This window comes from Thalassophryne amazonica, chromosome 13 (assembly GCF_902500255.1).
Source record: "Thalassophryne amazonica chromosome 13, fThaAma1.1, whole genome shotgun sequence".
NCBI classification, from domain to species: Eukaryota; Metazoa; Chordata; class Actinopteri; order Batrachoidiformes; family Batrachoididae; genus Thalassophryne; species Thalassophryne amazonica.
Window position 1 is genome coordinate 47,794,356 of NC_047115.1, and position 24,077 is coordinate 47,818,432.

Here is a 24,077-nt window from a genome sequence, read left to right on the forward strand (position 1 = left end):
TAAAAAGATTAATCCAGGTTTTGAGTATATTTCTTATTGTTACATGGGAAACAAGGTACCAATAGATTCAGTAGATTCTCACAAATCCAACAAGACCAAGCATTCATGATATGCACACTCTTAAGGCTATGAAATTGGGCTATTAGTAAAAAAAAAAGTAGAAAAAGGGGTGTTCACAATAATAGTAGCATCTGCTGTTGACGCAACAAACTCAAAACTATTATGTTCAAACTGCTTTTTTAGCAATCCTGTGAATCATTAAACTAGTATTTAGTTGTATAACCACAGTTTTTCATGATTTCTTCACATCTGCGAGGCATTAATTTTGTTGGTTTGGAACCAAATTTTGCTCGTTTACTAGTGTGCTTGGGGTCATTGTCTTGTTGAAACACCCATTTCAAGGGCATGTCCTCTTCAGCATAAGGCAATTTTTTTAGATTTATTTTTTACATGTATTATAGCAACAACAATAAGTCTACATAATATACAATAATAGTCAATAATAATAGACTAATAATGTTACAATACAGTTTTAGAGAAAGAGACTAAAAGAACCTAATGAAACAAAACACAACAGAAAAGATAAAACTATGTAACAATGAAAATACATAAATACATATAGAAATAAATAACTGTTTCCTGTGAACATCTAGTGAGTAGCCTGCTCTCGTTTAGGTTTTGAAACCTTGTTTCTGAAGTGTTTTTGTGTGACTACGTTTACATGGCGTTAATATTCGGGTTAAGGTCAATATTCCGGTTTCTGGATCATTAGGAATAACCCGTTTACATGCTTAAGCAGACAGAGTTACTCCTGTATACATGGTCATTGGTATCTTTTGGAATATCCCCATCTAAACAGCAATGCACGTCTTCCACCGGTGCTTGATTTGGTCTGGCATTTGTGCAAATCCTGCTTCGTTTAATCCTGCTTGGTGTAAAACCCCTCACTACACACTTTATACACTTTTCTCAAACAGGCATTAACATTTTCTCACTTTTCTCTCCTGTGTAAACACTCTCTTTTTTATTCTGGGCGAGAAGATTATAAATAGACACACGCAGAACACAATGCACGTGCTGTCCCTTCGCTCACTGCCTCCGGGGGTACGGATGCGGGACCCGCAAAGAATCCAAGTCATGGCCACGGAGCTCTGCGGCTGTGGGATACCGAGACCCTGTGGCGTTTACTGAGCCAGCAGACTCAGTAAGCGCATCGGAGGCAGAGCAATGGCGGTGATGCCAACCGGTACTGCGACCGGCCTGCCTGATAAGGACGCAGAGCACAATGCGCTGTTTATCTCTGGAGCAAGTAGTTGCTGTACTCAAAAGACCAAGATTCCTTGGCGGATAGGACATGTGCAGAACACAAAATAATGTTCCTTTCTATGGGGACATCCTGATGCGCGTTTATATGACCTGGAGTAAGGAGTAACTCAGGGGTATTCAGGTTTTTAAAAACCGGAATATGAGCATATTCGGGTTTTTGCGGGTGTTTACATGGACGTGCGCAACCGGGTTATTGCTAATCTTCGGGTTATGAAAGGGTTATTGGCTGCATGTAAACATAGTCTGTGATGTGCACAATTGTCAGCATTCTGACTAATACTACCAGTCATTTACAAGCCTAGATAAACTTTATATATATATATATATATATATATATATATATATATATATATATATATATATATATATATATATATAGTATCTTGGAGCTAGTGTATCATTACACCCCAAGTTATTCTACACAGAAATTAAGTGTAAGCATCCGGTATCCCATCATTGTGAACAATGGATTATATATTGTTGTTGAGATGCAGCATTTATGTTCAATCATATGTTCTGCTTTTCTTTTGGCTCATTATTATGGCCACAGCAGATGGTCACCCCACTGAGTCTGGTTTGCTTGTGATATCTTCCTATATATTCAAACAATAAGATTTTTCGCTGTCAGCCCATCTTATTTTTGCCAAACATTAACTTTTGGATATTAATAAACTATCGAGACCTTATCACACATTTGACCAGCTTTTGTTGCTATCTCTTAGGCAATGTTAGCATTTCAGAGCTACTGGCACATTTCCCTACTTGAAACCCAAAATTCAGTAAAAAGGGCATTTATAAATATCAGAAATGGAATTTTTTTTTTTTTTGACATGCAGACCTTTGATCTCCCAGGAGTAATGTACAAAATTTCAATTTTGAGTTTTGTGGTTCCAGAGTTTTAAGATAGTAAGGTTTGCTAGAAGGATAGGCTTGCCTGAAAAGCAGAACTTACAGTTGTGCAAAACCTTTCCCAAATCACTGTCACCAATTCTTGCTCATGCGGTGGCCACTATACTCATATACAATGCCTTGAGGTGAATTAAGTTATGATCTAGTGCTATATAAATTAGCCAGCACATTGCCTGTGGGGGTCCATGGGCTTTAGATTGGGAAGTGTTTATAAAATAGGTAGCTGACATTTTTCAAGGGTGGTAATAAATTATGCATAGTTTCTATAATGAGTTGGAATGGCATGTGAGTCCAGAATGTTTTCAACCCTTTTATTTCCTGTTAATTATGGATTTTTTTCTTTAATGTTAATTTACTGTCTTAATGACTTTATAAATTGTTTAGGTTCTTGTTATCATATATACTCACTCATCTTCAACCGCTTACTCCAATGAAGGGTCCCGGTATTATATACACACTATTATCATCATCATCATCATCATTATCATTCTTCTTCTTCTTCTTCTTCTTATTATTATTATTATTATTATTATTTTATTATTACTTCTATTTTGTCATTTGATTTTTAAATGGACCACAATGGAGATAAGTGTTTTCACTTTCTATTGTCATCTATGTATTTTTTAACATATTTACAATTATATTATGTACTTACTAAACAAAATCATGCACGCACGCATGCTTATAATACCTAAATGATTTACTGCCGTCTGCTAGAATGGTGTGTGAGTCCAGAATGTAATTATCAATGTCCATTTTTCAGTGTTGTCTACTAATATCTGTAGTTTTTCTAAAAATATTAGCCCTATGAACATTCTGTTTTGGTGCCATTCAACCTTGACCCAAAATACATAAGCATACCAAACGGCAAATATCAGCTCTCTCCAGTTTGTCCGTGATTGAAGTTATACAAATGCACGCATGCACACAGAGCTTTTTGTCATTTCTGCTGCAAGCACATGTTTTTATTTTGATCAACTTTCCATTTTTGCAGCATTCATCCTTGACCCAAAATACATAAGCATACCAAATTGCAAATATCAGCTCTCTTGAGTTTGTCTGTGATTGAAGTTATACATATGCACACATGCACACAGAGCTTTTTGTCATTTCTGCCACAAGCAGGTGCTTCTATATTTCTCAACTTTCCATTTTTGCAGCATTCATCCTTGACCCAAAATACATAAGCATACCAAATTGCAAATATCAGCTCTCTTGAGTTTGTCTGTGATTGAAGTTATACATATGCACACATGCACACAGAGCTTTTTGTCATTTCTGCCACAAGCAGGTGCTTCTATATTTCTCAACTTTCCGTTTTTGCAGCATTGATCCTTGACCCAAAATACATAAGCATACCAAATGGCAAATATCAGCTCTCTCCAGTTTGTCTGTGATTGAGGTTATACATATGCACACATGCACAAAGAGCTTTTTGTCATTTCTGCCGCAAGCAGGTGCTTTTATTTTTTATCAACTTTCTGTTTTCGCAGCATTCATGCTTGACCCAAAATACATAAGCATACCAAATGGCAAATGTCAGCTCTCCCCAGTTTCTCTGTGATCAAAGCCATACACAGGCATGCACGCAAGCATGCACACAGAGGCCAACTGGCTATTATAATTTTGATTAAATTGAACTCAGTTGAACTGTATGGTGCAGGTTAGTCAACATGAAAACTTTTTTACTTTGTATTAGAGACAGTTGAACTCTCTGAACTCTCTCATTAATTATTACAAATGTGTCACACAACACTACAGAATTCCATTTACAGTGAAACAACAGGATGAAACTTTGAGGCATAAAAGTCAGCTGGGGCTTGCTACTCTCTATATTTATGCTCCTTGACATCATGAATTGGAGTCATGTGGATCTGATAATTACAAATGAGTGTTACCCTGGCTTCCTGAGAACTCCCCTGTTTTTGTATTAACAAATAATACGAGTTGATGAAGACAAATTACTGTACAATTAAAACAGTGACAAAGCTGTTTGGCATACAGCGCGAGGAAGGGTTGCTTTGCAAAACATTCTCATTCTATGAGTACATTCTCAATGTGTGGATCCAAAGACCAGACGGGGTCTTTTCATGCTTTGCCGGCATAAAGCACAGCATGATGCCAATTTAAGTTTGCAGTTTAAAATGCTTGAGATAAAAAGATAGCAAAGTTAATCTAGCATGCTATGTTTCTTCTACACTTACAAAAATCATCACAGTTGTTTTGACTGACAGCAACACAAGTCATACATATCTAGTTGCTTTTATAAGTATTTTAAGTTCTTCTCTTAATCAAATTCAAATGCTTTTTCCGTGATACTAATTCCATCATATTTGATTACATAGTCAGAGTAAGTCAAGTTATCCTTCATTGAAACCAATGATAATGGAAATTAACAAACAAGTGTTTATTATCCTTCATCAGAGAATGGAAAAGGTGGATATTCTGTCCATATATCTTTGAGAGAGCCATGGCCAGAGTTGGCCCTGCCATTGGGTTGGCAGGGCAGCTGACTGGCGTCCCAGCTTTTGCTCCTAATGAATATTTTCCTGAAAGTGCTTCACAATAACTCATCATTTAGTATTAGTGGTAGGAACAGCTGCACTCAGACAACATTAAAGAGCTTTAGGAAGAAAGGGTAATGCTGTTGCTCAGGTTAATATTAGCAGGCAATTGGGATTAATGGGTATACATTAACATCAACTTTGTTTAGAAATATTAAATGTCTGCTGATGATTACTACAGATGACACTAGTACAACAAGCTTAAGAACCAACTTATTGTCTACATCTTTACCCCAAATTTGTGTGGAATCAAAGGGGCAATGTGCCCCAAGGCTGAACAGTTTAGTAATTCAGTGTCTTTCTCAAAGACAGCTTGGCAGCACTTTGGCAAACTCACCATACCTTTCGTAATATCTTTGGCAGTGGCGCCTAACTAGTACGAACACAATCATATGGTGAAGACACAAACTTGTGATATTTATCCAAATATGGTGGGGTTTTGTCCACTTTACTACAGTCCAATTCCCAGTAACTGAGTTTTCTTCTGTGTTGTAGCTATGGCCGGCATTGGAAAAAAAATTACTGTTCAAATGAATGTCTTGCGTGCACACTGTAGTTTTGACAGCACCATTAGTTGGTCAAAATTGACTTCCATATATATGTTCCAGTGTAGTCTGACTTGCCCTCAATTTCAGTTTCAGACCTTTGTTTTCCACATGTTTTGTTCTTTATATGGGGCTGGCATTTCTGGACCAGTTACCACTGTGGCAACTACATCTAATTGCAAGTGAAACCAAAAAGCCTTAATATTGATACATTTTACAGGATTATTTTAAAACTTGGAACAAGAGGAACATGGTGAGGGTAAAATCAGACATTATCTCATCATGCCAAAGTGGACAGATGATGCTACAGGGTGCTGTAACATGCAGCTACTGGTGAAAGCTCTATTGTTAACAGGTTATTATGATGTGCTCATGTAAATGCTGTGTGTGGGCTATAACACAGTGAAGACAGACACACTCAGAGATAATTAGAATAAAAGAGATGACTAACCTAACCCACCTGAGCTCGGCTCACAGGGATCAATGTCCTCGTCGTCGCTCGGACACTCTGCTGATGCCACCAGTACGTCATCAGTTGTCTGAAAAGAGACACATACAGCAATGACATTAAATCATGACATAGTGCGTCAGGTTAAGATGGCTCGGGTAATGGTGGCATTTCCAGATGGTTAGAGTAAAAATAAATCAACAGATAAAAGTAAAATCAGAAGGCAGTACTGCTTGGCTATTAGCCTTTATCTGCCAGTGCTGTCGCGCACTGCCGCCACTGTAGCAGCTGCTGCTCTGCTGTCGAAGCAACGTGATCCTCAGAGCGAGCAGTCTGACTATTGAAGTATAGCAGAGGCACTATTGTTAGTTTGCATTCTCAAGCTGTGCTGTCTTGTGTGGATTTGCATTTGCCTTCTAAGAGATTGTTAAGCGCTATCACCATGCATCTTTGACACTGACAGGACAACTGGCAACAAAAGCGTAAAACAGATAAAACAAATGGCGAAACAGTGAAGGTTAATATCAATACTTTTATCATTCCTTGCAACATGATTCGGTATCCCTTTTGCATATATAAAGCAGCATCACACAGCAGATGTAGAACAGCTGGAATATTCCAGTGCCACATCTAGTCTAATGCCAAATTTATTCTCGACCGTTTGCGATGCTCCTGTCAAAGCTATACATTTTGCCCTCTTGGAAAAATGGGAAAGGGCAAACAAAAGACCAGGAAAAGTACACTGTAAAACATTATGCTGCAATGTTCTTTTATAGTCTTGCTTCAAGGCCATTTGATCAGCTCTGCGTTAAAGGTCATTGCATTTAAACATGGCAGTCTCTTCATGGCTCCATTAGATTTTCTGTTAAGCAGAATAACCTGCAGCTGTACAGTGAGCATCCCCCTCCTGCTTATACATACATACAATATTTTGATGTATGTAAATATTTTACAGATTACGTAATTACTACATTATTAAAGTCACACAATCAGCTGATAGCTACAAAATAAAATACATCATAAAGATGTAGAAATGACAAATCCTAAAAATGAAGATTAACTTTATGTTCTGTGAGTTTAAGCAGTGATGGTATGAAATGTTTGTCATGGTAACCAGAAATGGATTTATGTTTGTGCCGTACTGGTATAGATGAGGAATTTAAGCAGACAAGATTTAATAATGCTAACAACAAGGGCTTAAAATGACTAAACTATAAATTTAAACAGAACTTCTAGATTGACTTACTGCTAAAGGATGGATTACCATTAACAAATATGGCTAAATTAACAGCTGATTGACCAATTAAAATGAATTACAAATTGTAAAATTAAAGAAAATAAATCCAATAAATAAATCAACATGTATTAAAAAAATACAGTGGCTTAAATTGTACAATCTTCTTACCTTTACCTTACATAGTACCGAGTATGGGAAAATTCAAGATAACATACGAGGTCTGTTAGAAAAGTATCTGACCTTTTTTTTTGTTGTTTTTTTTGCAAAAACCTGATGGATGTGAATCACGTGTGCTTGTATGAGCCAACCTTGAACCTTCGTGAGCATGCGTGAATTTTTTCACGCCTGTCGATTGCGTCATTTGCTGGCAAGCGGCTTTCGGTGACAATCCTATGGGCATCACACAGATTAAGGAGCGGTACAACCGGTTTAAAGACGTCCGCACAACAGTGGAGAGCGAGCCACGCTCCGGTCAGCCATCAACATGCTAAAATGACCAGATCATTTCCAAAGTGAATGCTGTGGTGATGCGGGACCGTCGTGTGACTGTCTGAGAAATTGCGGAAGAGGTGGACATCAGCACTTTTTTGGCACATTCCACTGTGACAGAAGATTTGGCCATGAAAAGAGTGGCGGTGAATTTGTGCCGAAGCTGCTGACAGCGGAGCAAAAGCACCTTCGTGTTGAAATCTCACAGGACATGCTGGACTTCGAAAAATGATGCCCACCTCTTTCACAATTTCTCGGATAGTCACACGACTGAAAAGCCACCGAAAGCCGTCTGAATCTTCCGAATGGTTTGCACCTGGCTGTCGCCCAGTTTCTGGCAAAAGTTGATGAAATAGTGCTGCTCCAGTCGTTCCGCCATTTTCCTTGCAATGAAAATCCGCCGAGAGCACTATACATGACCTCACACAAATGCTGCTTGCCAGCAAATGACGCAATCGACAGGCGTGAAAAAATTCAAGCATGCACACGAAGGTTCAAGGTTGGCTCATGCAAGCACACGTGATTCAAATCCATCAGGTTTTTGCAAAAAATAAAAAGGTCGGATACTTTTCTAACAGACCTCATATATGCACAAAAAAGAGAAAACTACTTCCGGTTACCAAAGTGGAGCTTAAAATCATTGCTGCTTAAACTCTGTTCTCTGCCAAGGAATTAATGTTTTTAGTGCTGTTAGTTTGCAAGATTACATACAAAACTTTTAAACTGTGTTTCAATAAACTTTGTGAACGAGGGCATGGACCACAGAAGAAATCATCACCATTTTTCACTTTAATTAATATTGCCAGAAAGGGAATTTTTTTTTTTTTTTTACATTTTTTTCTCAAGCGATAATACACAGATATTTATGACAAAAATCAGGTATATGTGGAGACGTAGCTTGAGAAATTCATGAAAATCTTGAAAAATGTCCTTGTAATGTTAACAGTTCATAAAAAATCCCATAAAAAATCCCGTTAATTTCAGCCTCCAAACGTTAATGGTGTCTTCATTGGTTCATAGCCGACCCATTCACCAAGTCTTAAGAAAATCAGTTCAGCAGTTTTTGCATAATTCTGCTACACTTTACCTTTAATAGTCATATATGTGAAGAATTGGCAGAGGTATGTGCTCTCAGAGGATTTTTTTAGTTCAGCTTCTGTTATTCTTTCGCTGATGTTGGCAGTGCAACAAGATACAAGTTGGATTAGTATTGATGCATCATAAGGAAATTAAAAGTGATGTCATTTTGCTTTGCATCAATTTGGTTGCATATAATGAGATTTTGTTCTCTCTGTAACGTCATTTCCACATTCTGAACACGAACCAACATCATCTTTACATAATAGACCTGGAAATGATAGATCAAACCCATTAAGCAAGTCGGGGCGGAGGGTTGTTTTTGGTGCATGTGTGTCGTGTCCTGGGCCTGGGGAAGCCGTCCAAATGTAAATTTAATTTGCTGAGCATGAGGCTGATATACAGTGTCGGCCATCCAGATGGCAAAACCACCGGATCCTGGAGTGCCACATCCATCACTTCAGCCTTGTGATTTGTTTTTCCTGGCGGGAGATCTTGACACTCTGCACTCACTGGCAGAGGTACGGGAATCAAGGAATCAATACTCCCTCTCCTCGCTGCCTACCTTACCGCTCTCATCGACTGCTCACATGCCTCTTTTCTTCTCCCTCTCTTCAGCTTTATTTGTGAGCAGAAAAGAGGAAGTGCTGTGATGTGGCTCTACTAGATGTAGGTTAACTCCCTGAAGAATAACCTGGTTGGAGGGGGATATGCCCGTACATATTTCTACTTCTGTCTGCTTGTCCAGGGCAGAAATTTATAGAATAAGATCTTAAAGTCATCAGCACATTGAAATTCAAATTAAGCTATGCATAGATGGATTCACCATAAAAAGGAAGCATTACTTTATAATTATAGACTTGCGTTACACTTGTAGATTAAATTTATGTATGATTTGAAACCACATTTTGTTTTATTATATTAACCACACAACAAGCCATATTATTAAAGATATGTGTAATAAAACAGCCAAAAAAGGACAGTACTTCACAAATGCAGTCGGCAGACTCTGACCAACCAAAGCAACAACAAACAAGATGTCACTCAAAGCAGCCACGCCTCAAATGTGTTTATAAATGGGCTTTATTGCATAGTGATTGTGATGGTTAACATGATGATGATGACTTAATTAAAATAAATACATTTAAATTATACCACTCGTTTGGGTCTTTTTGGAAAGATCTTTTTGGAACCATTTTGATCTAAGGTGTTTCAATTTCTTCAACTTGCTTGAGCAAAGCATTGAGCAATAATTTATTCAAAGATGACAATAATCATCAAATAAATAATGGGGGAAAATTGACACCACTTGTAGGCAATATTCTTTTTCAAACAGTTCAGTCTCTGACTAATATTATATTCAGTGCATTTATCTATTTATTTATTTTCTTTTGCAATATGCATTCTAACCAATGGGCATTTGTGCTAGGATAGAGTAAAACAACACAGCGACACCATTAATGTCCTGCTGTCTGTCTGTCTGTCTGTCTGTTTTGATCAAACAAAATCGTTTTGATCAAAACAACAACCTGACACTTTTTATTTGCAGCAGCCTTCAAATCATCATAAAAATATAATTGCATGTATTGATCTGTCATTCAGGATTATGGTGTAGGTCAGCATTTTGATGTGGTCATGACCTGGTTGAAATCCAATAACATTTGCAGTTCATGGTGTCTTGTGCCAGTATGTAGTTTTGTTTTCTGTCAGAGTTCAATGTGGGCTGGTTATTGTACAAATTTAGCCATTTTAAATTAAAGCTCACACGCAGCCTGGCTGTGATGTCAGCCTGGCTGTGATGCCAGAATATGTTGCTAAAATACTGGGATGTATTTTCCACAGAAGAAAAATAACACGACATCAGTGCAGGTGTGATTTTGAGACTGTAATTAAAATAAAAATTAAAGAGGTCATATTTGTGAAAAATCAGTTTGACAGTAAATTGTGCATATGGATTTGACGTTGAACAACCCCGAATCCCAAACATCCATGACATCGGATGTAGAAATTCGCATGTAACCAGCAAAAGTTTGGCTGGAAACCAGTTGATTTAAACTTTTGTGACCCCCGTCTAAGACCCCCGTCACCCATAGCAAGAATGAGCAGGAATCAAGCAGAGTCAGCCAAAATGGGAAAAAAAACAAACTTCGACACGCAGTTGCGAGGGACAGACAGTTGGACAGCCGTGTATGACTGTTGGACAACCACATAGAATGTGGGCGAATGTGTCAGGCAACAGTACAGAGACACAGACTGGTGTCAGACTGCACCAGAATCATAAATAAAGCGCTCAGACTGCCGGACAGATGCGCTCGAGTGCTGTTACTCAATCACTCACTGATTCGCTTGTCCACACTCTCCCTTGCGCACACTGACCTCTGGGCAAGGCATTGCATAGGCAGGATGGATATGTGGGTACCACACATGACGGACTCTCAGCACTGTGCTCATGGACACAGCACAACAACAGCGGTGTGATGAGCACACAGAGTACATGGAAGGGGTGTACGCCGCGCTGTTCGGTCAGATCATTGGCGCGCCGCAAGACGGCGCCTGACATGGCATAGTTTTATGCCGTGGTGGACGAGGCATTTGTGAGCTGATGATGTCAGCACATGGCGCAGCCAGGGCGAAACGGACTTCACCATAGGCTGCAGATCCTGGCTGTTGTTTGCCCTGCACTGTGACACATACCTGGGGCCGTACCAGAGGTGAGTTTACATGTGTATTTATGGTGTCATGGGCTGGTGAAACAGTTCCACCACCATTTCTCCGACAGAGTTTGATGGTAAACATATCATAATATATATATATTATGGGGCTGACATCCCATTCAACCTCATTGCAGGCACCACTCCGAGCCTCTGACACACAATTACACATCGACTTGCAGTGACAGGTGGTGCGTTTGGTTTGATTGTGCAATCTTCATATCAACATTTCCATTGCACTCCCTGAATGAGATCCAGTGGAGGTGCATGTACATGGCACAGGCAGGACATGACAGCAGAATTTGATGTGCCCAATCCATTTCAGGGTTCCCCCACCCGTGATCAAATTGTTCCGAATGCTATTGTGATGCCGTACGAATATGTAGATTGCAATGCAATTGCGCTCAGGTTGCACATGGATTGCCGTTTGATGGGTGTCCCACATGGACTGCACCACGAGTGTTTTGCACATGTGCAAAACAGTCGAGGCAGCCACACGAATGGGCTTGTCCATGTCGACTGCTCTGAGACAGCTCTCCGACGGTTTCAGACTGCACCTCAACACTTGTCAAATGTGGGTCGATTCTTCTTTTGGACACCATTCGGCCTCATTCATGCTATGTGTGATGGGGGTCTAAGGGAGGTTCTTGTCTGGACCTTCTGCAGTTCTGTGACACTTTCCTAGATGGCCATGATCTCTAACTATGACAAACTGCCATGTGAAGACCATGGTTGAATGTGATCTAGCATGTAGTTTGATGATGCAGCACACCAGACTTGTGACGTGCAAAAACACCCACAACCTATAGCACAACAAAGTTATGAGATCTAAGGAAATGCAAGGGATTATCAAAGTATGTTAGTTCATGATGGATAAAAGACATTTTTCATTCTGAAACCTGTGCCACGGTTAAAACACAACCACAGCACAAAGGCAGAATTCCCTGGTTCATAACAAACACCCTTCTGGACCCTCAATGATTTTCAGAGATATGGACAACATTTTGAACTATGACCTTCCAGGGTGCATATTCTTGATGGTGAGAAAATGACTTTACTTTGTGAGCCATGGCCAATTACTGATCTGTGTTCTGTGAGACACACCAACAGGGTCTTTGCAAGAGGCACAGAATAACGACCCATCGCCAAAGGGAGCTGGGGCGTGTTTAGTGGCAGGTAAAGCAACATGCACAGAAAAATGTTATTTCTTAGATATTGGAAAATGTGTTATTTTAGGGTGCATCACCTGCCTGAGATCTTTCTCTATGGTTAAATGTCTACTGGCCATTTTGACAGAGGGCCAGATACAAAGACTCTCTAAAGAAATCCCTCACAGCCGACCTGTCGGCCATCGCCAGTGGTCAGCCTGAACTGCTGGCCAGGAGGTGTGGTGACACTGCTCATCACTCTCTCCTCTTTCGAGACCTCCCGCAGAGCTTCCCTTGAGGAGAAGCGAAGTAGGAGGAAGAACCATGCTACCACAGTACCAGAACCAAATCAGACTTTTCCTCGCAGAGTCTGCTTGTCTCACCTCAGCCTCACCAGCCACGAGCAAGCCTGCATTAGATGTGGACAGCACCTTCCTAATCTTAATTCATGAAGACCTCAGTTCTCTAATTTCAGCTACAATTCTGAACATTTACTGAAAATGCGCATAATATGGCCACATTTGGATTTTCATAAATTCTGAATTTTACAGGGTTCATTACCTCAACTGAGTTAAATTTACTGATGTGTATTATGGCCACAGGCAAGATGCTTCAAAATGCAAGGATCTAAACAAAATGTAGCTGTCGTTCATTTAATGACGGTAGCTCTAAAATACTAAAATCAAAGGCTTGGGGCTCGTGAAGCATCATTAATCTAGCGTTAAAGTCCAAAGAATGGTGAAGCTACGGCACAGCTCATTTATTCGCCACTGCTCAAAGCAGCTGAAGAGAAGCATTGACAGAAAATGGGGCAAGCAACACTTTGAAATAGCTGCTTGCAATATTTATGAAATTGTTAACACAGTCCACAATAATAAAAAAGACACAATGGAATACCAATTTACTAAAGTGTGAGTTCATGTTATTGACTGACCTTGGTTCAGGCACAGATTGAACTATCAAATGTGAGTTGGACTAGGAAATTCTAACCTGACTCAGGCACCATGATGCTTTTTATTATTACTGTCATGCTGGTTTTCGATCTGTGAGGATTGATAACGCACTTCCTTAATGAGATGTCCAGGCCGAGCCACAGTGTGCACGTGTAAAGCTTCGTCAGCAGCCCCGTTCTGCTGGTTATCTACAACACTGCAAACACTTATCTCGACAGCGCTAATGCTCAATGCCTAATGCCACCCTCCAATAAACGCTCCACGGAGCAGGTGGCTTCACTGCGATGCGTTACTCTCCTATGCACTTCCCTCCAGAATGCCTGTTTTGCTCTCTTAATCCTGGTCTGGTGCAGGGAATGTGAGAGAGGGGAGGGCCGCTCTTTAGGGAGGTTGCTGCTGCCCCCGGTGCTAGGGAGCAAGAGACACCTTCGCTGTGATAACCTGTCGGCGTGTCTCTGCAGAGAGCTGTGGGTTTTCACACTGTTTTCTCTCTGGTCTAATTTGATGAATGCTCTCTGGCACACAACACGTCTCTTTGGAGACGAGCTGAAAGTCAGGAGGACACTGAAGGCATCTGAAGGGTTTATCTGAGGCATGCCTCTGTTGTTCTGGTAATGTATTCCGCTGAGGGTGCTTGCTGTTTTTCTTTTTGCTTTTCTGTTTTTTTTTTTTTTTTTTTTTTGCCTCTGAAAAGCTCTGTTTTGTCCAATATAAGCGCTTATTTTGCAAAGCTCCCTCTCGTTCCTGACCAAAAAATAATTTTGTTTTATATCATTATCCATAAACTGCTACTCATTATGTTATCATGCAAATTGTAGTAGTTTTATTTCAAACACAAAAGCGCAAATGTTAAATTTTGCTGACTGAAAAAAGAAGTAAACGATGCACATTTTACTCACACTTCTTAAGTCTTCCTTTTGCTGAAACCTGAACACTTTGACTCCAGGGCTCTTCCTGGGATTTTTGAGTAAAGGTGCTATGGGAAATTGAGCAGTGGCGGCGCCAAGGAGGGGGGCTTGGGGGGAGCTGAATCAAGCCCTCAGCTCCCCCAATAATTCTGCCAATAATGTGAATAGCGACTGACATATTTGTGGGTCTCAACTACAGTTTTGCGCTGAGAATGTCTCAATATTGCATAACCGAGCAAAGTGATGAATGAGTGTGTTCGGTGATCCACCAATGCTGAATCACTCTTCACAAACAGAATTTTCAGTTTTGCAAATAAACATTTATTTGTAAAAACCCACACACAAGTTACAAATCAGAAATTTGTGTTTGTGGATCACAAACCACGTGTACAATTCAAAGGATATTTGTAAATCACCCTCTGTGCATTTACAAGTATTAATGAGACAAATTTAACTCCATACTCCAAAAATTTAGGTTTCCTAAATATTTATTACAGCCACTCTTAAAACTTCACTTATCTTTATAATTTTATTACTGGCAAATTTTAGAATTGATTTAGATGAGATATCTCACAGGAATATATCACAGTTATCTGGGAACTACTTTTTGTGCAGGAATTCATCAAGCACATCGGCCGCAGCCGCGCACAAACACAGAATATACAGAAGCTGTATATTGTTGCTCAGCAATCATTCTAAGTGATGTATGTGTGCACTGATACCACATTTTAGAGGAGCACAGGTGACTAAAACATATACCTTGGTATTTATAAAACAATTTACTATATATTGTTCATTTCGATGACATCGAAATGCCCCTCCAACTTTTACCCCAGGCTCCACTCAGCCCCCCCAACAAAACTTTCCTGGCGCCGCCACTGAAATTGAGGGTGCAAAAACTGCAAAATTGAAGGGTTCACATTTCAGAGAATTTTATATCAGAATTTTGTCCTTTTAAGCTACACATATTTAGTCAGGATCAATCATAAATAGCAATTGCTCAGCCTTGGAAAATAATTTTATTCTATTGAGAGCACTGTATTAAAAAAATAAATAAATATTGTGTGTTAGAATGACCTTCAACCACCAAGGTGGTTCCAGTGCTCGATGAACCAAAAATGTGGTAAGTTCCAACCAAAAATAATTTATTCATTAAAAAATCATCTGTACACCGGCAACAACACTAGCAGCACAACCACACCATGAAAGATATGAATGTGTGCCTTATATACTCACTTCACAGGAATGCACCATTTTGCAGGTGAACCACCATCAAATTCACACATCTAATTTATCACTTACAAATACTAATCCTAATTACTTGTATGTAGTTTACCACTTTATAGTTACTGCCATCTCTATCCAAAATAATACACTTAAAACATTTATAAAATTATAAAAACAAAAATTATTATAAAAAACATTCCTCACCAATACAGCTCTCACCCCTACCTTTTGACTTGTATCCTCGATAAACATAGTACTTTCTCCACATATTAGAGAGTTTAGAACACTTACAAGAGAAGAGCATTAGTCATAGAGATTTCTTGATACTCAATGTTATACACAAAAAGGACAATAATACAAACAGACATCATCACTACACCAATTATGTATATTTAAAAAAAAATCTCTCTTCATAATTTAAAAACAAATTTTCACAGAAATACATTGTACGTATCAAAAGTAAAAATATATAGAACTGTCCACATGTTCCAAGAAAAGATAAAATATTTTAAATTTCATATACAATAGAATAATTGAGTGTGACTTTACAGACCTATTTTTGAACAAATAAACAAAAACAAACACAAAACCTTGACTTCTTTGGACAGTTGTCAAAAGTTTACATAAATGCATCCATGGGAATGGGTGTCACGGTAATTTTAGGCTTTCAAAGGTATCTGGTTGAGATGCAGCTTGCTCATGGACATTTAACCAAATATGAGTGGGGGTGTATGTATATATTTGAGCCTATATGTATACTTTTGACCCTGTGTGGATTAAAGAAAATCCTAAATAAATTCAAACTTGTGCACTCAATTCATGTTTTTTTTAAAGTCATCAGTGATGTACAACCATTCCACCAAAAAAAAAAAAAAAAAAATACAGTTCAAGAGATCTTGAGTTACCATGACATTCATGCTGATGATAAGTCGTCTGACCACAACTGTAGGTGTACTGCTCAACACTTGTCAACAAAACAGTTACCAATGATAGTTCAACAATAAAACCAATAAAAACTTGATTAAAAATAACTTTTGTGTGAGACCATCAAAAATATATAATTTTATCGTCTAAAAGAAAGTGCATAGAATTTTTTAATGTGAAACTGTCCAAATATCTTTATAACTGATATTTACTCATGCAAATTTCATTCATTAAACTGCATGCGGACCAGCGGACTTCAGGCTGTGTGCTCGGCTGGCTTTATGCATCGGATCCAGCTCACAAAATATACATGGAACTTTGCTGATATGAGGAAAAAGTCTGGCAGTTAAAGAAGGAAAATAGGTGATAGAGAGGACTACTGGCTGCTGTTTTTGACCGTGATGAGCCAAGGAAGGGGGACAAAGGCCTGTCGGTGTGGGCCTGCGAGCTAGCGCCAGGCCCGCGACATGGGCAGTGGCTACCGTCAGGCCCATTCCTACAGCAGTTCAGCCGGCGGACAATGACTGCTGATCAACACCAGCAGGAGCCAAAGGCCAGCTGGCCCCCACCAGCAGCTGAAGGCCAGCTAGCCACGGCATTGCCTCAGCTACGTGATCTCTCCAGAAGGCAGTGAATCTGACTGCAACATGCCACTGAAAAGAAGTGTTGTCACTGAAGTGGAAGACATAAAGAAGTCACTTAACTTTATGTCAGAAGAAATTATACTCAACAAAAATATAAACGCAACACTTTTGGTTTTGCTCCCATTTTGTATGAGATGAACTCAACGATCTAAAACTTTTTCCACATACACAATATCACCATTTCCCTCAAATACTGTGCACAAACCAGTCTAAATCTGTGATAATGAGCACTTCTCCTTTGCTGAGATAATCCATCCCACCTCACAGGTGTGCCATACCAAGATGCTGATTAGACTCCATGATTAGTGCACAGGTGTGCCTTAGACTGTCCACAATAAAAGGCCACTCTGAAAGGTGCAGTTTTGCTTTATTGGGGGGGATACCAGTCAGTATCTGGTGTGACCACCATTTGCCTCATGCAGTGCAACACATCTCCTTCGCATCATCCGTGAAGAGAACACCTCTCCAACGTGCCAAACGGCAGCGAATGTGAGCATTTGCCCACTCAAATCGGTTATGATGATGAACTGGAGTCAGGTCGAGACCCCGATGAGGACGACGAGCATGCAGATGAGCTTCCCTGAGACAGTTTCTGACAGTTTGTGCAGAAATTCTTTGGTTATGCAAACCGATTGTTCCAGCAGCTGTCCGAGTGGCTGGTCTCAGATGATCTTGGAGGTGAACGTGCTGGATGTGGAGGTCCTGGGCTGGTGTGGTTACACGTGGTCTGCGGTTGTGAGGCTGGTTGGATGTACTGCCAAATTCTCTGAAACGCCTTTGGAGACGGATTATGGTAGAGAAATGAACATTCAATACACGAGCAACAGTTCTGGTTGACATTCCTGCTGTCAGCATGCCAATTGCACGCTCCTTCAAATCTTGTGACATCTGTGGCATTGTGCTGTGTGATAAAACTGCACCTTTCAGAGTGGCTTTTTATTGTGGGCAGTCTAAGGCACACCTTTGCACTAATCATCTTGATATGGCACACCTGTGAGGTGGGATGGATTATCTCAGCAAAGGAGAAGTGCTCACTATCACAGATTTAGACTGGTTTGTGAACAATATTTGAGAGAAATGGTGATATTGTATATGTGGAAAACGTTTTAGATCTTTGAGTTAATCTCATACAAAATGGGAGCAAAACCAAAAGTGTTGCGTTTATATTTTTGTTGAGTATGGACTTAATGGTAGAGATTATGTTGAGAGAAACAATAGCTCAATGTTTCTAAGAGCAGTAGAAGGAGGAAATTTATGACATTGTGTATGGTTTTAAAAATAAAACCAGCACAGACAGGAATGACATTGACATGGTAACTGTGAAAAGTCTTATTGAGGGTATTGTGAAACCACTAATGTATATCTTTAACTTGTCTTTTCAAAATGGTTTATTTTTGCACCAGACAAAAGTGGCAAGAGTTGCTCCCATTGATAAAGCAGAAGATAGACAACTTTTTAAATTATAGGCCAGAATCAATACTTTCCCATTTTTATTGGGAAAACTGTTCAGAACTTGATTTGACAGTTTTGTATAAAAACATGAACTGTTGTCAGATAGCCAATATGGATTTAGGGAAAAAAAATAGATCAACAGCCTTGGCACTGATTAATTTAGTAGAGGAAGTAATGGAATGTATTGATTTAAAAAAGGTATGCGATTTGAGTGTTCTAAGATATTAAGAAAGCATTTGTCACTGTCAATTATGATATATTGATTAGAAAAAATGAGAAGTATTGCTTCCAAGGTATTGTTTTGAACTTGTTACAGAGCTCTTTATATAACAACAGTTTGTACAAATACTCCGATGTAAATTTAGATTCATGAATATTACATGTGGTGTACCTCAAGGATCAGTTTTAGGGCCAAAAGTATTTGATCCACTGTCGATTTGACAAGTTTTCCCACCTAATGAAAATTCGACATTGTATCAAATACATATTTGCCTCACTGTATACAAGTATTAGTGATATATATAGCGTGTCAGAGATAATAAAATCCGTGTTATTTGCAGAGGACACAAATATTTCTGTTTTGGTATGGAATTACAGCAGCTTTTGGAAGTGGTCACAAAAGAAATGAGTTGACAATGTAAACATTGAAAGAGTGAATGAAATTAAATTTCTTGGTGTGGTCTTAGACTACAAAAATTTTAGACACCATACATGACATATGTTTGAGGGAAGTTGGCATTGAGCACTGCTGTCTTGGGGAAAAACAAGATGCATAGTAAAAGTGAAAGCATTTTATACTTTGTACTGTACATTGATTGTACGATATTTGAGTTACCATGTTAGAGGTTTGAGGAAACACATACAAAATTAATATACAAACAGTAAGTACAACGCAGAAATGGGCCATTAGATTAATAAACAATGCTGGATATAGGGACCATACAAATGAACTCTTTATAAATACAAGCTATAAAATTTCAGGATTTGGTTAATTTAGTTTTAAACAGCACAAATAACATTCAAAGCAAGAAATAATCAACTTCAAAATAAATTGTTTTTAGAGAGAGAAGGGGGATATAATTTCAGAGGGGAACTGAATTTAAAAAATGTCATGTGTCAGGACAACTTTGAAAAGTATGTGTTTCTGTGTCAGGGGTACAATTATGGAATAGTCTAACAAAAGAATTGAAGCAATGTGCATAAATCTGTTTAAAAGAATACTCAAAATACATAGTTTCATATAAGTTTTGTGGTTTGATCCAGGACCCTAATGGCACTAATATATACATATATATATATATATATATATATATATATATATATATATATATATATATATATATATATATATTTTACGTGTGGGGTTGAAATTATCACTCAGCTGTGTGTGTGTGTGTGTTTGTGTGTTCATAAAGGCTGCATGAGCCACTAAGCGTGTGCGCGCATGCCACTGGACACCTTTGCAGAAAGTTTGCTGGCAGTGGGCCAAGCAGTCACACCATGCATCAGATGTAGCGTTTCCAGCTAACTTTAATTTCTTTAATTGTTTTCTTCTTTTTTGCTCACTTCAGGAGCACAACACAACTCTGTACACTGTGATGTCAGTTGAGTTATCACATGGGAATTAATTTTTGCAGCCGAGGTGAGGCTTTTCACCACAGGCTGTGATTTGGTTCCTGTGCGCTCTGCACTGTGAAAGGATCATGGTTCCGTGCTGGAGGTGAGTTTCATGTTTAAAAATGTTGTCACGGCCTGGCATACAGTTCCACGTCACACCTCCTACAGCGTTTAGATGGTGCTCAGGTAATAATATGCATATTACAGTGGTGAGATCTGTTCAGCTCCATGCCTGACATGCGCTATGACGCATTACTGTGCATGAGACCACAGAGAGGCACAGTGACACACAGTGCTTAGAGTTTGATTGTGCGCTGTTCACATTCACTGTATATGATGAATGTGTGCCACATACGTACATGTTATTACGTATCAATATTTCCTTTGCCCTCCCTGGCCGGGGTCCAGTGGAGGTGGACATCCGTGGCACAACATGCCGGCAGGCTTTGCTGTGACCGATCAATCTCAGATCAGATCATTTCAGATGCTGTTTTGATGCCATCAGAATATGTACACTGCGATCAGATGATGCAAAAATTGCATACAGACCACCGTTAGATGTCGTTCCATCTCAATGCACCAAGAGTGTTTTGAACATGTGCAACACACACTCGGGACAGCTAAGCAAATGGGACCAAATATGTAGATGCTCACAGACTGCCGTCCATTGGTCTTCAGACCGCACCTCAATATTTCTTGACTGTGTCCAGATGTGTCATTCTGACGCAATTCAGCCTCAATCAGCATGTGTAATGGGGGTATAAGGAAATAAAATGGTTTTGTGGTTGGTTGAAACTGATGTTTAAATGGTGAATCATATTTGGTGCTATCTTATCATGTCTTGTTTTCATTATCTCACAAAAATACAGGCTAAATCGTGTGCATTCCATCCTCCACTTTAAGCTAAGAGGAAGGTGAAATTGTTATTTATACCTCTTTATAATTGGGACCAAGCAGCACTTGAAGCCAGTGTCTCACATTGGTCTTAAAACGGATGAATCAGCACTCTCTATAGGTTTCTGCACAAACTATGTTCCATTATTTCTCATGCTAGCAGAACTGTACACTAATAGTGGACTGCTGGTGTCCAGTTCTGACCAGAATTGTACTCTATACAGACTAATTGGCAGGAGTTTGTTGTCCTCACCTGCAGCGCAGCACCAACCCATCATTAGTGTGCCAGTGAGCGAGCGAGTGGATGCAAGTGGCTTGTGGTTAGATAACGGATGAAGAATTCCCCTGCATCTTCGCATGTACCTAAAGCCTCTAATGCTCTATGTAAAACTGTCAGTGTGTAACAATGAGTGTGGCCGCTTCTCTTTATAATCCAGGTGCATTGTGTTTACCCATGGCAGCTATCACACTGCAGCAGACGCTCTGATTAGAATGCCTGATGACATCCAAGTATCTAACTTAGTGCCACAGAACTAGGTCGATGTTGATGAATAATTTAGTCCCAGATGCTCAATAGCTTCCAACTGAATAATGAAGTCGTGTGGGCCTCTAAGACGGAGTTCAGCTCCATGTATTGCCTGGCCTTCGCCCACACTCTTGCTACTGCTGGTCTGCCAAGCTGTCAACATCATGCACTCCACACACAGATTTCAGCAAGGCTGGAAGACAAAGGAATGGCATTATCACAATCACAGCCCAGATGCCGAGCAGTGATGGATATGTTTAACATGCTTATCGTGTTTGAAGCATCTTGATTCTTTGGAGTTTATAACAATTAAGTAAAAGCTCTGTCATGGGAAGTGACGGTGACATGACGGATTGTCACAGAGAAAGTATACATGCTGAGTAGGATTTAAACAGATATTGCAATTCTAAGCCAATGGATCAACAACACTTCCAAGAAGGCATTGCCAAAACATCAGCCAATACATAAGCTGGAAGAATTCCAAATCTATGCCCATGCAAAATGCAGTAATGAAAAAAAAATAAAAAATACATCCAACCAGCCTTACAACCGCAGACCACATGTAACCACACCAGCCCAGGACCTCCACATCCAGCATGTTCACCTCCAAGATTGTCTGAGACCAGCCACTCGGACAGCTGCTGAAACAATCGGTTTGCATAACCAAAGAATTTCTGCACAAACTGTCAGAAACCATCTCAGGGAAGCTCATCTGCATGCTCGTCGTCCTCATCGGGGTCTCGACCTGACTCCAGTTCGTCGTCGTAACCGACTTGAGTGGGCAAATGCTCACATTAGCTGGCGTTTGGCACATTGGAGAGGTGTTCTCTTCACGGATGAATCCCGGTTCACACTGTTCAGGGCAGATGGCAGACAGCGTGTGTGGCGTCGTGTGGGTGAGCGGTTTTCTGATGTCAATGTTGTGGATCGAGTGGCCCATGGTGGTGGTGGGGTTATGGTATGGGCAGGCGTCTGTTATGGATGAAGAACACAGGTGCATTTTATTGATGGCATTTTGAATGCACAGAGATACCGTGATGAGATCCTGAGGCCCATTGTTGTGCCATACATCCAAGAACATCACCTCATGTTGCAGCAGGATAATGCACGGCCCCATGTTGCAAGGATCTGTACACAATTCTTGGAAGCTGAAAATGTCCCAGTTCTTGCATGGCCGGCATACTCACCGGACATGTCACCCATTGAGCATGTTTGGGATGCTCTGGACCGGCGTATACGACAGCGTGTACCAGTTCCTGCCAATATCCAGCAACTTCGCACAGCCATTGAAGAGGAGTGGACCAACATTCCACAGGCCACAATTGACAACCTGATCAACTCTATGCGAAGGAGATGTGTTGCACTGCATGACGCAAATGGTGGTCACACCAGATACTGACTGGTATCCCCCCCCAATAAAACAAAACTGCACCTTTCAGAGTGGCCTTTTATTGTGGACAGTCTAAGGCACACCTGTGCACTAATCATGGTGTCTAATCAGCATCTTGGTATGGCACACCTATGAGGTGGGATGGATTATCTCAGCAAAGGAGAAGTGCTCACTATCACAGATTTAGACTGGTTTGTGACAATATTTGAGGGAAATGGTGATATTGTGTATGTGGAAAGAGTTTTAGATCTTTGAGTTCATCTCATACAAAATGGGAGCAAAACCAAAAGTGTTGCATTTATATTTTTGTTGAGTATATATATATATATATATATATATATATATATATATATATATATATATATATATATATATATATATGTACTGTTATTGAGTGTCGGCTTCTTGATTTTGGACATACGAGGTCTGTCCAAAAAGTATTGGACCTTTTTATTTTTTGCAAAAGCCATATGGATTTGAATCACGTGTGATTGCATCAGCCAAGCTTGAACCTTTGTGCGCATGCATAAGTTTTTTCACGCCTGTCGGTTGCGTCATTCGCCTGTGAGCAGGCTTTGTGTGAGCAGTGGTCCACCCCTCTCGTCGGATTTTTATTACGAATAAATGTCTGAACGATTTGGAGCTTTGCTACATCAAATTTTTCCAGAAACTATGAGAGACCTCCAGCTGGACACCATTCAGAAAATTTAGATGGCTTTCAGCGATGATTTTATGGGGATTACACAGATTAAGGAGTGCTCCAGCCGATTTAAAGACCGCCCACAGCATCTGAGAGCACAGCGCGCTCCGAGCGCCGATCGACAAGCTCAAACCCCGTTCAAACAACCAGATCATTTCTAACGTGAAGGCTTTGTTGATCCGGGACGTCGTCTAACTTTCACAAAAAGGCAGAAGGCGTGGACATCAGCACTTTTTCGGCACATTCTACTGTTACAGGAGTTTTTTTCATGGAAAGAGAAGCGGAGGATTGCGCCACCATGCCGCTCATGGCGCGGGACAAAACCACCTCCGTGTTGGTCTCACAGGACGGCTTTCAGGTGGCTTTCAGACGGCTTCCGGTTGCTTTT

General features: G+C 39.9%; 1 protein-coding gene across 10 annotated transcripts in view; it reads right to left on the reverse strand.

The window, feature by feature from the left end:
* The window catches only part of LOC117523030 (neurexin-1a-like), a 976,202-nt gene that overhangs the window by 48,114 nt on the left and 904,011 nt on the right, over positions 1-24,077 (reverse strand). For 6 of the 10 annotated variants that reach the window (XM_034184449.1, XM_034184443.1, XM_034184444.1 and 3 more), the window contains one exon: positions 5,796-5,883. In XM_034184449.1, the coding sequence (XP_034040340.1) occupies positions 5,796-5,883 (88 nt within the window). The remainder of the gene's footprint in view (positions 1-5,795; positions 5,884-24,077) is intronic. The other 4 variants (XM_034184445.1, XM_034184442.1, XM_034184450.1 and 1 more) reach the window with 1 other exon arrangement.